This window comes from Triturus cristatus, chromosome 1_2, assembly GCF_964204655.1.
Source record: "Triturus cristatus chromosome 1_2, aTriCri1.1, whole genome shotgun sequence".
NCBI lineage: Eukaryota > Metazoa > Chordata > Amphibia > Caudata > Salamandridae > Triturus > Triturus cristatus.
Window position 1 is genome coordinate 520,877,053 of NC_140580.1, and position 14,272 is coordinate 520,891,324.

At 46.6% G+C, this 14,272-nt stretch overlaps 1 protein-coding gene across 2 annotated transcripts in view; it reads left to right on the forward strand.

Annotated features, from left to right (window-relative positions):
• ENTPD1 (ectonucleoside triphosphate diphosphohydrolase 1) overlaps positions 1 to 14,272 on the forward strand; it is a 248,134-nt gene that overhangs the window by 204,017 nt on the left and 29,845 nt on the right. Inside the window, exons 6-8 of one of the 2 annotated variants that reach the window (XM_085606279.1) lie at positions 565 to 798; positions 8,744 to 9,001; positions 12,098 to 12,217. In XM_085606279.1, coding sequence (XP_085462405.1) covers positions 565 to 798; positions 8,744 to 9,001; positions 12,098 to 12,217 — 612 coding nt within the window. Of the gene's footprint in view, positions 1 to 564; positions 803 to 8,743; positions 9,002 to 12,097; positions 12,218 to 14,272 lie in introns of both variants that reach the window. The other variant, XM_085606278.1, reaches the window with a different exon arrangement.

The following is a 14,272-nucleotide window of genomic DNA, read 5'->3' on the forward strand; positions in this document are numbered from 1 at the left end:
GGTTCCAGGTACCAATGACTTCTCTCCATCCCCTAATCTTCTTGCCGCCTGCTCTCAAGAGGTGGTGCCTATGAATCTGCAATCAAGGGTTCAATCACGGCTGACTGCCAGACTGTCAAAATGTTGGGACCCGGGGTCTGGTTCATCCCCTAGAAAGGGGGGGTGGGGGGGCACTTCTTTCTCAGTACCTTGAGAAGGCAGATCGTTTCAGCTCCCTCCCACCCATTTAGGGCCTCACAAGGCTACCCTGTGAGCAGAACCTTAGCAGCTTCCAGACATCATCTATTCACTTGTATTTGCTGTCACTCATACTGGTGTCCGCTCGAGGCACACCTGATTACCTCCTCGTATCTTCCTGGCCAGAAACGCATTGCTGTGCTTCATCAGGCCCCCAAACTGTCCCTCACTAAGGGATCTGCATGGCAGGACACCGCCTGCGATCACTCTGTCCGTACCTCATTCACTTACCCGATAGGGAAGTCCGCTCTACAGTGTAGGTTCTTTATTCTCATAAAAGATATTTCTACATCTAACTATAATGTGATCTTGTGTTCTACTTTACAGGATGTCAGTTGGCTCAGTTTTTTGCCAGGTTCGAAAAGGTCGGAAACATTCGGTGCGCTTGACCTTGGAGGGGCCTCCACGCAAATCACCTTTGTACCAGAGGACGCCATTGAATCACCTGACAACTCGCTGCACTTCCGTCTGTACGGCAAATCCTACAATGTGTACACGCACAGCTTCCTGTGCTATGGAAAGGACCAAGCTCTTCAGCAACTGTTCGCAAGCAACATAAAGGCAAGTGCAACTGGTCTGTGGCCGCTTGGATGAGTTCAGGAATGATGTGAAATTTTGGAGGACTGTGCCCCTGTCCCTCTTGGGAAGGACAGCGATGTGTAAGATGATCATGTTGCCGAAATTGGATTCTGTGATCCAGAATACCCCATTTGGGGTGCCGGAGACTTTCTTCCAACAATTGGAGAGTGAGTCGAGGCTCCTGTTGTGGAATGGCAAGGCATTGCAATGGCAAAACGGATGAGGGGGGTATATGACGAGGTATAGCCCTCCCGAATATCCGGATGTACTATTGGGCGGTGCAGCTGATGGTTGCTAATGACTGGGTCTATGCACCGCTTGCAGAACCCGCGTTGGGGGTATACAGACACGCGATTGGCTGTTGGGGATACCCAGCAGCTCTCTATAGACACCAACAGCGGAGCCGCCACCCTCAGCTCTCACACACTGTTGCTAGGGTCTGGACGTAGGCCACGAGATGCCTAGGCTGGGGGCAGAAACTGACTAGGGCTACACCCCTATGGTACAGTGACACTCTGAGGGAGGTGAGCAGATTGGAAGACCTTAGTCCAGGGGATACGATCGGTATGGGTGATGTCTGGGATATGTGGAAACTGAAGTCTCTGTAGCCGCTCCGGCAGGCAGCTTTGTGAAAACTGAGGTGTTCCATTACCTGAAAGTCTGACCCACCCTGACGACACACATCACTAGTGACGACACGGTCGAAGACTCCTCACCCCTAGAAGAAAGGGTAGCGGGGAAACCTCCCTAATGTACAGGAAAATAATGTCCAATTCGCCGGAGATAATGACAAAGCTAAGGACTCACTGGGAAAGAGGCGTCGACTCAGTTGAAGATGGGAAGTGGGAGGAGGGTATTATCGATAAGGGCTTTTTTCCTTCTGGAGTAGCTGTGTTTGCTGCACAGGGCATACAATACCATAGTGGTCCTTATATAATTGGAAGGGCGGGCTCCTGTGGGTGCCGCAGGGGATGCGGGGAGGTTGAGGATTCTCTTCACACTGTGTGGTCTTGTGAGAGAATACAGCCCTACCGAGTAGCGTTGGGCAGGGCCTCTATAGAGAGAAATGTTTGAAATGATTTTAAGATGCTGATACTCAATTTGTTTGTGTGGACAAGGTTCCTCCACAGGACACCAAACTGCTGCTAATGGTGGAACTGGCAGTGGCTAAGAGGAATATTGCCAGAAGTTGGGGGCACGTGAGGCAACAGACTTTCAAGCCTGGGTAGGGGACATGGATTGGTGTATGATAGCAGAGAAACAGGTATATGCTGGATGGGGGTGCCCCAAATAATGGGAGAAGGTATGAAACCTTTGGCAGAGAGATATGGGCATGGATATGTCGACCTGTCCGGGACCAGAGGGGGAGTACGCGGCGGGGCTTGCCGGATGGAGGCGGGTTGAGCATGCGGGTGAAGGAATTGAGATTGGATTACCATGGATTAGAGCCATTTCTATGATTGCAAAGGTGGGGGCAATAGTGACTGTCGATGCTTGTTTGTTTACGTGGTGCAAACTCAGTTAGAATTAGAAAAAAGAAAAAAAAACGTGCATCAGGTCTGTGGCCTCACGGATTAAACTCCGAATTTCGTGCTGTAATTTCAGAGTTGTTGAAGAGGGATCCAAACCACTTCAAAAATCATTTAAACAGTAGCCTATGATTGTATTTTAATTTGTATGACTTCATCATGAGGTGCATCTTTATTCCATTGAGGAAGTTGTGATATGCGCCGCGCGCGTGCATATGATTAACGCTGCGGCCGCAAATAATGAGGGATACAGCTTGCTTGGTTAACCGTGTGGTCCCGACTGCCGGAGCCGGGCCACGCCCCTTTATTTTATAGCCAGCGCGTGACGACACGCGCTAGCCTGATGCCTCCGAGCGCGGGTAGACTGCACCGCTACCCCGCCGGAGGACACTACAGAAGTCCCTCTGTACATAGTACCAGTTGAGAATAAAACGCGCATCACCCGATTCTATTACAGGACCAGAGGCTTCGGATTATGCTTCTCTTTCTTATATTTGCTACTCACAGCAGCCAATGAAAAACATTTTGTATGCAAACAAAACTACATTTCCCATGATGCTCTTCCATAGATCACATCCTGTATAGCCCCATAAGAGCCACAGTGTCCTGTTTCTCCTCCTCTTTCTTTGCTGCTCACGCAGACAGTTAAGTGCTCGGAACGTTATGTCGTGATTATGACTGTTGAGTTTACCCTTGATGATTTTGAAGTTATGTTTGCGCTTATATAGCCCTAGGCAGGATAAATGTGTTTAAACATGTGTGTTTTTATGCTGGGGGCAATTTGTTTTATGTTTACGTTTGCCATGTAATTTTCGATTTAGCGCTCGCGGGCGCTATTGTTATTGCCTTGCCGGCATTTTCAGAGGTTCCCGCTGGGGGATGTGCGATCTGGAGGCAAGCTTCCACTGAAGCGGTGCATCTTCATCTGGGGTCCCCTTTTGGGCATGGTTTCCTTCCCCGAGGGCCGGCAGGCCCCCTCAACGATTCCCGATTGCGGATGCGCTCCCGCTCGGAGCAAAGCGGTGATAGCGCACGGGCGGCCCGCTCGGCCTTCGCTTCACCCCCCGCTGGCCGCTGCGTACCGCGCTGCTTTTTCCACGCGCATGGCCCAATTAAATCTTGAAACGGGCGACGCCGCCATTTACTAGTTGAAGGCGGGTATTGCAGGGCATTCCCCGTCCGGAGCGGGGCATCTTATGCGGGCGGCCTGATCATGCTTACTGGTGCTCCCGCTGGACTGGAAATGTTGCGCTGCCCTCGGCAGCTTCCATTGAAGCATGTAGGCCACAAGTTCTGCTCAGGTTTGCAGCGAGGCTATGTTGCCTAGGGGGCACGGCTTGCCTACGACCCCAGAGGTTCGGGGTTCGCACCCAGGTTCGCCGGGTTGTGTTTTCACTTGACAGGATTGTCTTTAGATTTATGTTATATTGAATTTTGGAACTCTTGTTACAATTTAGGCGCGATTTGTCTCTCATGAATGTTCAGTTTTCCTACTGCACTGGCTTGTGTGCGCGTGGTAGCGCTCTTGGTTTAGCCCGAAAGGGTGCAGATTGGGACGCTCCCACAAGAGTGGAGATGGCGCACTGATGATGCCTGTGGCATAACTGATTGGGCCTCCGTTTGATCCTCAGGGGAAGGACTTGGTACGGCCGAACACAGAGTTGTAACGCCCCCTCAAGGGCTGAAATACTGCGCTGTCTTGCAGCATGTCAAATGAGTCGCTGTGTGACAGAGGCTAGGTCTAGAGTATTGCTTTAAGGTTCGGTGTTTCATTGCTTAAGGTTACAGAATTAACATTACTCCTGTCACTTCCATAGGGCTTTCTCCGCCAAAGGTTTCCCTAGTAGCTGAGTGCGGTTATGGAGTCATAACGCTCCGGTGTGCGTAACCCAATTGGGCTACATTTAGGCGTTTTGGTCTACGCACGTCGCACGCGTCCCTGGGTTGCTTCACAGGCTCAGTGCCTCGTGCCTTACATAGGCAGATTTCTTTGTACGCCTTCCAGGCTGTAACAATCGGCTGGCCCTTGGAGTGCGCACACGCTCCTGATATTTCACTATGACTCGGACGCCCATGGGGCTGGAATAATTTGACTACAGCTTTGTTGAGGAGCCGCGACACTATTTTTCAATTCTCGTGTGCATAGGGTTGGCTCCCCCTCTACTCCTCCGTTACGTTGTGCTTGGCACTACTATATTAAGTACAGGACACCCCATGGCAACGCATGGGTGAGATATATGAGGAGGATGTGATCTATTCGAACGGAGCGTACCAGGCTCCTGCACTAATTATGTTGACGCTCAGGTCTACACGTCCTCGAGTAGGTCAACCGGGCCCCAAATGTAACCGCCCCTAGCTTGGGGACGCAAAACTTGATTGACGCCTATCACTCTTGAGTCATTTTTCTTCCGTGGGCATGTTTTTTCTCTAGATCATTCCAAATGTCAGATGTTAGGGCACCGCAGGCGCGCGACGGAACTTCGATAAGGACACAGTAGTTATAGTTCGGGTACCTCGGCCGGATACTCTGGTTACGGCGGAAGAGTTCGTCCGGCGCCAGCACCGGTCTCCTTCTTTACTGGCTAGTTGTACAGGACTCTCTGAAAGGGTTTCCCGGAGCGGGTAGGTTGCCAGGGAAACCTCCTGGTCGGGGTCGGACACAAGCAGCGACGGACAATTCTGACGTCCGGACTGCGCTGACCCGTGGCGACGGACCCCATCTGGGACCGCTTCGTTACGGATCGCAACTATGTTGGGTAGGCATCGTTGACCTTAGTCACACCCTCGAGATTTCGGGGGGCCTCTCACGAGGCCGGCCCTTCGTAGACCGTTTAGGGTTTCTGTTTGTTTTCGCAATTACTTTCCCACTATGTTCCACAAATTTCTGCTATATGGCTTTCGGGGAGCATCTCGTGGGATGTCGATGTAGGTAGGTATGTATAGATGTGTATATTTATACATATATATATATATATATATATATGTGTGTGTGGGTTTTTAACTCGGACATAGGCCTTAGCCTCGCATCTTTCCAGACGTCAGTTTTCCTCTTTGGATTCCAAATTGCCCTCTGGGCTATAAGGTGTAATGGCCTTTTCGGCTCTTCCCTTGAATATTCTGGTGTCGCTTGGCTTCGATTTTTATTTTCAGAGTTATCTCCTTCCTCGCAGATCAGCGATGTCTTACAAGACCTAATTGGGAGCTTCAATGGGACCCGTTCTTACGTTACCCATGCAGAAGGTTCCGCTTCGGGCTGTTGCCGGTGTAGTGGGGCGCTTCGCACAGTCTGGCAACTGTTTTCCTGCCCTCCAGTCCTTTCGAGTCCCTTTTTTCCACATAGGTCTCTTGACACGCCCTTCTCACCGCGTGTAATATCTCGGTTGTGAGAGTTATCGATAGGCCAAAGGGTACAAGGTCATTTTCCTAGCGGATTTGGTCACGGACTGTTGGCATTCTGCCGGTGGTAGCAGATTTCGGTCATTATGAATTGGCACCCATAGCAACAGGGCGCAGTGGCGGACTGGTGATTCTGGTATCTCCAGAGGGAAGTAGGTGGCGGCTTCGCCCGAAGGACATTCAGTGGTTGTAAGCCTTTTTGGGGTTTTTGGCTCTGCAGACTCTTTTTTAGTGGCAGAAATGCTTCATCTCAGACGTTCGGCTGGAGATAAGATCCATGGGGCAAAAAAGGTATGCCTTGTCTCACGACTGTCGGTGGGACTCACCTATGTTTTCCTCCATCCATCCACATTCGGAGAAGGGGACGCGGAACAAAAAATTGCAATGATTAGCGGAAGCGATCTTTGCAGCGCTTGTAGGAAGTATCCATTTTTGTTTTCAGTACTCCTTGAGTCGGCGGCGCCCGACCCGAGTTCTCCGCGACCCGTAACACCACTCTATTTCATGCAGAGGCGCGCATAGTGAATTGGGGCAGTGGTCCTTTATGATATGCCAAGGAACTATAGCTCAAAGGTTAGTCTGGCGCCTTTTGGTGGCACGGAGTCAGGGTTCAAAACATGTCAGGGCTGTACATTCAGTTTCCCCAGGTGGTATATATGTTTTCATGCATCGTTTTTTGCTATGTTCTACGTTTTCGGCCACACTGTCGGTGTTCATTTACCAACCTGGGTCCTTCTATGCGAGCGTATTAGTTTTCGGCGTCGACAGGTCGCGTTTCTCGGTACGTACACGTCGTGCTATCTCCGTGAGAGCTGAATTTCCTACCTTGTGTATGTTCTACCAGGTAATCCGGATTTGCGTTGCGTTCACTTCGCAGTGGTCGTCTCGGCCAGTTAGGCAGGTCGTTTTCGATACAGGCAAGTTGGTGGGCTTGCGCCTGTTCTTCCCTGGGAGTTGTTGAGAGACAATGGGTAGCATAAACACCCATACCACAATAATCCGCTGTGGAGGTTCTCTCGCTTTTTGTTCTTTGACAAATGGTCAGCAAAATCTGTCGACAGGGAATAGCCTATTGTCAGGCTGTGTTGCGAGACCTTTTACCTTTCGGGGTTCCGTCAACGGGACAGACCCACGATTGTACAGGTACAGTACCTAATCCAAGGAGTTTCATTATAATTAATGTCAGAATTACATCTGGTCAAGGTCTGTTCACGCTATGTTTTCCAACTAATGCAATATACGTGCGTTTTTTCCATGCCTTAGGGTTTACATGGGAGATTACTTGGTGTTACTACCTGCGGTTGTGATATAATTGTTGTGCTATAACTGTTTATTACATTATAGAATCTTTACATATGTCTGAGGCTTCTAGCCGGTGGTTGATGGCAGTTATGCCAGCATACGGTATCCATTACCTACTGTTTGAGACAGTCTGTTATTGGGACCATATCTCTCAATGTTGTTTGCTGATCCACATGGTACAGGATGTTTCAAGATATACTGATTGATTTTCTCACTCTATATTTAGACAGTTATTATTAAACCGGTGGGTGATATGACTGTAGTTGTGTCGGATAAGCGTTAAACTAGCATAATCCGAAGCCTCCAGTCCTGTAATAGAATCAAAAATTAGCTAGCATTCGCGCCAAGAATTTTCAATTCTATTAAGGACACGGAGGCGAGGATTATCCCACCCGGTTTATTACAATATTGGTAATAATTACCCACCCGCATGTACTTGATATTCTGTGTAAGCAGAAGTTACGGGTTTTCCCTGTCTCCTTCCTTTCAGGATCTGGAACAAGAAGGAGCAGGTGTTCTTCTGGTTTAGAAGACGTTCAATTCCGGTTGGATATGGATCTGCCACGTTGGAGGATGATTATTGGACTCATATTCCGTATTTTGGACTACTGTATTAATGTTATTGATTATTAAGGTTCGAGCAAAGAAAGAGGAGGAGAAACATGACACTGTGGCTCTTATGGGGCTATACAGGATGTGATGTATGGAAGAGCATCATGGGAAATGTAGTTTTGTTTGCATACAAAATGTTTTTCATTGGCTGCTGTGAGTAGCAAATATAAGAAAGAGAAGCATAATCCTCGCCTCCGTGTCCTTAATAGAATTGAAAATTCTTGGCGCGAATGCTAGCTAATTTTTGATTCACTGATCATTCTTGTATGAAGTGATGTGGCGATGCTTTTGGGTATCTGTTTTGAAAGCTTCTTGAATTGGTGTTTTCTCCTTTGTGTACCTCGTGATTGTGACTGACATTGCTAAATATGCACCCTGGTACTGACAGGCGACTATTTTTACCCTAGGAGGTTTTGTGCTGGAACTTGTGCTCCGTTTAACTTCAGTCCCATAAACCCTAGAATCATTTACTAGGGAAGGCTGGTTATTCTTTTGCTCAGGCACCCTTTGTTTAACAAGCCAAGTAAATACTAAAAGTTGCAAGCATTGCCCTTTTAGTATTTGACACTCGTTTTATTTAAAAGTGCCCTGTGCCCGAACCTCGCTGTACACAGCAATCCGCAATGTGCAGCCGGGGATGGTCGCAGGGCCTGGCCTTCGAGCCTCTGTGGGTGGCCACCCTCCGCTGCACAAGGACTTTGGCCCCATTTTCCACAGTGCTCACGTGCATGATCTTTCTAGGTATAATTGTACTGTGATTTGTTTTTGCTGTTTTAAGTTCCTTTAGGATTTGCCCAAAAACTCCATTGATATATATCCATTTTTTTTTTATGTGCGCATCCCCCCCACAAAAAATGTACTGGTTCGCGTACCCAATGTGCAAAAATATTTATGCAGTACTCCTGTGTGTCTGCAGCAGTAGTGATCTTAGAATCCCTAATACATGTTTTTTTTTAAAGTCCTAATTGTAATTGATACCTAGGCATTAATCTCATACATTAAATGTCCTAATTCTTTTTAAGAATCAGACATTAAATGATTTGAAACCTAATATTTTCAACTTGTCTATGTTGTAATTTTACTTTCAGCCAGCAGATACCATTATCCAGGACCCCTGCTTCAACGTAGGATATACCAGGAATGTGAATGTGACTGGCCTTTACAAAAATCATTGTACAGCTGCGTATAGGAAATCCTTAAACGGCACGAATGTCCAGATCACCGGAACAGGAAACTATGATCAGTGTCTGCAGAATGTTCTGGAAATCTTCAACAGATCCCAGTGCGCGTACTCAAGATGCTCCTTCAACGGTGTCTTCCAGCCACAGCTTCAGGGAGATTTTGGGGTGAGACCATTCCTTTGTTAGAGCGCGCTTAGCCATTTAAAAAACTGAGAAGGTTAATTTTGTTCCCTTGGTATTATGTAAATGATTTCCTGCAAGTGAACATCTGACAGAGGTCAGAGGCTATTGGGCAGAGTTGTCATATTATCAACATATGTGATAACATGTACCTATTAACATGAGCAGGGAAGTGAAGTGTTTTGTTGAAGACTCGTCCTTGTACTGAATAGGGGGAGGGGCAATATAGTTCAGGAAGTCATGTTTTGCTGAAAGTATTTTTGGATGGTTATTATGTACTCTGCATGGGTGGGGCAGGGGTCATAGGGAGCACCTGTTCAGGTAGAAGAGTCCATGCGATTTGAATGAGCAGAATCTGGAGGATGGACAAGGGCGCTTTTGCATGCTTTTGTTAGCAAGCACAGAGTTGCAATTGGCGATATCTGCAAATTTTTTGCAGTACTCTGCTGTCTGATGCAGCCATAAATGTTAATACTAGCTAGTAAGTAACAGAAGTAGGCTGACTTACTGAAGACCTAACGGGTCTTATTTAGTGTGCTGAGTGTGCGAGTGTACAAGCCATACACTACTGATGATTCATAATGGTCTGCAATGATTGGCACTGTATGGCATATGGCAACGTGTGTTATGTATATTTGGTAGAAAGATACATTGGAATTAATAACAAAGTTGATGCTGTAATGTGATCAGTATTAAATGATTAATGTTAGAAGTGGGATTTCTGGTTGGCGTGATATGCACCCAGGCCAGGCAGGAACCACCCCTCTAGTCAGGGTAAGCTAGATACACACTAAAAGATCACCTGTGCTTACCCTCTGGTAACGTGGCACAGAGCAGTCAGGCTTATCTAAAGAGTCAATCTGTAAAGTGTTTGTTCAACCCACACGCAGTAAAACAATGAATATACCACAAAAAGACTCCACACAAGATTAGAAACATAGATTATTATATTCTGAACAAAACAAACCCAGAGCAACAAAACTCCAATGTATAGAAGTGAAGGTATTGAATTCTAAAGGAGTAAATACCGTAAAGCGCTTAGAAGTATGTAGCGCTAAAAATGTTACTTTAGTTCGCGCTGGACTAGGGCAGTGTCAAAGTTTGGGCCGACTGCGATGGAGCGCTGGCCAGCTACAGGACCCACACAGCCCTGAGTGAACATAGTACCTTTCCTGGTTGCAAACATCGAGATGCGTCGATCTTCTCCATGCAGTGAAGGCGATACGTCAGTTCTGAAGATGGGTGCCAGAATCGAGAGGCGTTGAGCGATGCACCGGATTCTGCCATGCAGTGAGGGGATGCGTCGATCTCACCAAGCTGCAGCAGTGGCAATATGCTGTCCGATGTGTCACTCTCTGGAGCAAAGCACTGGCTCTGATCCCTTGAGCCGATTTTACTCCCGCAGCTGGGTCGACGGGCCGGTTCAGATACACACAGACAGAAGATGCTTCTAAATCCATGTTGCAAATATCTGGCCCACTTCCAGTGAGCCAGACACAGGTGCAGGGGTAGAGACTTTGATATCCCAGAGTCTCAAGCAACAGGAGTCAAACCAACAAGCCCTTGGAGATCACTTAGAATGAAGGCAGAGTCCACCTCTCCTTTAGTACAGTCGGAGAGCAGCAGGGAAAGAAACAGAAAAGCAAAGCAGGCCTTCCAGGTCAGCAGTCGGGTTGAGTCCTTTAAGCAGCACATCAGTTTTTCTGACAGAGCTTCAGTTACAAATCCAGTAGTGTCTGATTTTAGGGGGTCAGAGACACAGTTCTTATACTCAAAAGTCCCTTTGATGCAGGAGATGAATTCAAAGTAGCTATCGGAACTGCACAGGTATCCCTTACAACTGAATCCTGTCTGCCAGGCTGTCTGTTGGGAGTGGGGGGTAATTAATCCTTTGTGTGGGCACAGGACACTGCCTATTCAAGTGAAGTGTTAGCCCCTCCCTTCCATCCTGCCCAGGCAAGGCCATCAGAATGCAGATGTATGTAGATGGGTACTCAGACACACTTATGCTTCCTGTGTTGTGGCTGTTTAGAGGGAATGCACAAAGTGTAGTTGCCACCCACCCCAGATGTGTATTGGAGACAGGGTGTCGGACACACAGAGCAGTAAGTGCAGAGAAATGTCCCTTTTCTAAAACTGGCATTTCTAAAACAGTATGGGTAAATTCAAGTTCACCAGTAAGGATGATTTATCATTACAATTCCAAACATATAAAACATGATCAAGTATTACAGCGAAAAAAAATTATTATGAAATTCCCAAAGATAGCCTATGAGAGGAGCAGGCATCAAAGCAGTTAAACAAAATGTCACTACCAGGACATGCAAAACATAAAGGTACATGTTCTAACTTTCACTTAACTAGCACCATGTCCTTAAGGTTACTTAGGGCCTACCTTAGTGGTGACATATATGTAATAAAAGATGAGTTTTAAGGCATGGCATGCAGTTTGAAATGCCAAGTTGAAGTAGCAGCAAACTGCACACACAGGCACTGCAATGACAGGCTTGGGATGGGTTTGAAATGCTACTTCTCTGGGTTTTCACAATCAGTGCTACAGCCCACTAGTAGCATTTAAAGTACGGGCCCTGGGTATGTGGGACACTACTTGACACAGGACTATTCAGTACAACAAATATGACAATCAGGTAAACATCAATGTCATCATATTTAGGGGAGAAGCACATGCACTTTACTTCTAATTAGCAGTGATAAAGTCCTCGGAGTACTAAGGCCAACAAAACGAATCCGCAAAAACAGGAGGCGAAGGGCAAAAAAGTCTGGGGAAAGACGACCCTAAGGATGACAGGTCTAACAATTAATATTCCTATTTCTAAACAAAACAAAACTGCAGGATCTGTAGATCACACAACTTCCAAAGAGTTTAGTGGTTGGTTTCTGATGATTGCTTGACATTGTACCTGCTTTGATAACTTGACTCCCAAATGAATATTGTTCCTGACAAACCTAGATGTTGATTCTGTTTTAATGTTATAATGCAATGGTATATTTGTAAGGGCCTGTTCTTTCAAAATGCAGTCTGCCTCAAATTCAGTGTGTGTAATTACTTTACTCTTTCAGGCCTTTTCAGCTTTCTTCTTTGTTATGGACTTTTTGAAACTGGCTGACATACAGAACCCAAAATCCCTTGAAGATGCAAAGGACACAGTAAGAACGTTCTGCTCCAGACCATGGCAAGAGGTATTCAAAATCATCTTAAACCCGTTTATTAACTCATTTGTTAATACTAACCATGGGCGAAGTTCGTGGAGTTGCGCTACGCGGAGCTCCGCGAAGTGCAAAAAACTCCACTGCACTATGCGGAGTACGATAGAAAAATGCCGTTCACGGTGATCGCACAGTGCCGGATGCTTGTCCGCACTGTACAATCATTGCGAATGGCACCATGCACAGCGCAAGCTTTCCTTTGCTGCTGTTCGAGTACATTTTTACTCGAGCAGCAGCTTTTTCAACGCGAACGGGCAGTTTCTCAACGTGAGCGGTCGCGAGCATACGCGACCACTCTCAATGAGAAACCTGACACCCCCCCCCCTCCCGTATTGAGAAATATCGCCGGGAGGTTGATTTTCCACGCTCGCGCTCGCCAACTTGATGTTGAAGATCGCGAACAAGGAAAGATCTCTCTAGGTGGTTGATTTTCCTCGCATGCTGAGTTCACCGCCCACGCCTAGGCCCACGCCTAGTTAAGACCAGATGGATTCTTGGGGAGGAAATGTTTTCCACATTTTAATGAAAAACGCCTTTGCAAATCAGCGCATGCCTTTCATGGGTTCCAGAAATAATCAAAACAGCAAAGAAATATAATGAACAAGGGTCAGCAATAGTAACTTTGTAACTATGGTCCTTGTCCTGGTTCATTTTCCATTGAAAGTGCATTTGTTTTAGTTGCTAATAACGTTGGAGCCATACATTAATATGTGCAAAAATGTGCACTTGCTGGTGCATCCGGCTGCGTTTTTCATTATGCCAAGTTTCTTTCAGCTCTATCCAGTATGGGAAAAGCTAAAGAGGGGAGGGCTCAAGAAGGCTTTTTCATTTAAGTTACCCTCGGAATTTTTTCTCAGCAAACACTGTTGAATAGATTTACATTAAACTTGATATGAAAGTAGAACTTCACTCAGAAAGCGTGCTGTTTGTTGTTTGCTGAAAATCTGTTGACTAGTTTAGGAGATATTTGCAAATGAAAAAAGGTGTTCTGTGAGCTTGCAATGGTTCAGTTTATGTATAGTGTAATATTTTTTTGCTTTGCTTATACCCTTAGTGCCATTTGATGAACATATGTGACATCTGGCAGAACTTTAGCATGTTCATCTTACGTTTGGTAGTTTCAGTGTTGTTTAGTTCCATCTACGGGGATGGAAAAGGTTAAAGGCAGACACAAACATTAATTTGCTATTGGCGTTGGCACATTTTGACAAATCCATTGAATTGTCTGCAGATAGTTAAATTTAAATGTTTAGTTTTATGTTGCTATTTCAAATTTTGCACAGACTGTGCAGTTACACGAAGTTAAAAGGGGCAAGAAATATAAAATCTGACTAAGACATTTAGCCACAGATTCCACACCTTTGATTTATCTCCAGGCATCGCACTGGATCGGGTACTTTTGTCATGAACAGTGCCCTTGTGTGCCGGTAGGTGGTGTTTTTTGGCTCCGCGTGGCGTTGTCGGTGCCGTCTGCATCAGAAGTGGTTTATGCATTGCCTATATAGGTCCCACCCCTGCACGCTGATGTCAGTTCTTTTCTTTCTGCGCCAGTCAGAGCAGATCCAGAGAGGGCTACCCCCAGGTATTTTTTAACTGACCTTTTTTAACTTTTTGTCAAATCTATTTTAAGATCTTATCCTGGTGTGGCAGGATGTCATCTAGGAAGGCTGGCTCCAAGCCCTGCAGCACCTGTCACTGGCAGATGCTGGTGACATACCGGCAGCATGTTTACCTCTGATATCTAAAGCATGACCATGACCCGAAGACCTGCATCAACTGCCATGCCGTCCACCCCAAGGCCTTAAGGGAGAACTCCCTCAATCTCCTTGCTGCTAGACCTGCGATGGTCTCCATCCTTGTCAAGAGGAAGGTCTAGGAATCCGTCGCGGAGCCCAAGATACTTGTCTCACTCTAATTCTTCTTTGGATAAGTACCACCATAAGAAGAAGAAAATGAAAGTCAAAGAGGTCTTCAATCAAGCCCTGTCCGTTTAAGTCATCTGATAAGACGAGGGAGTGTCATCACTCG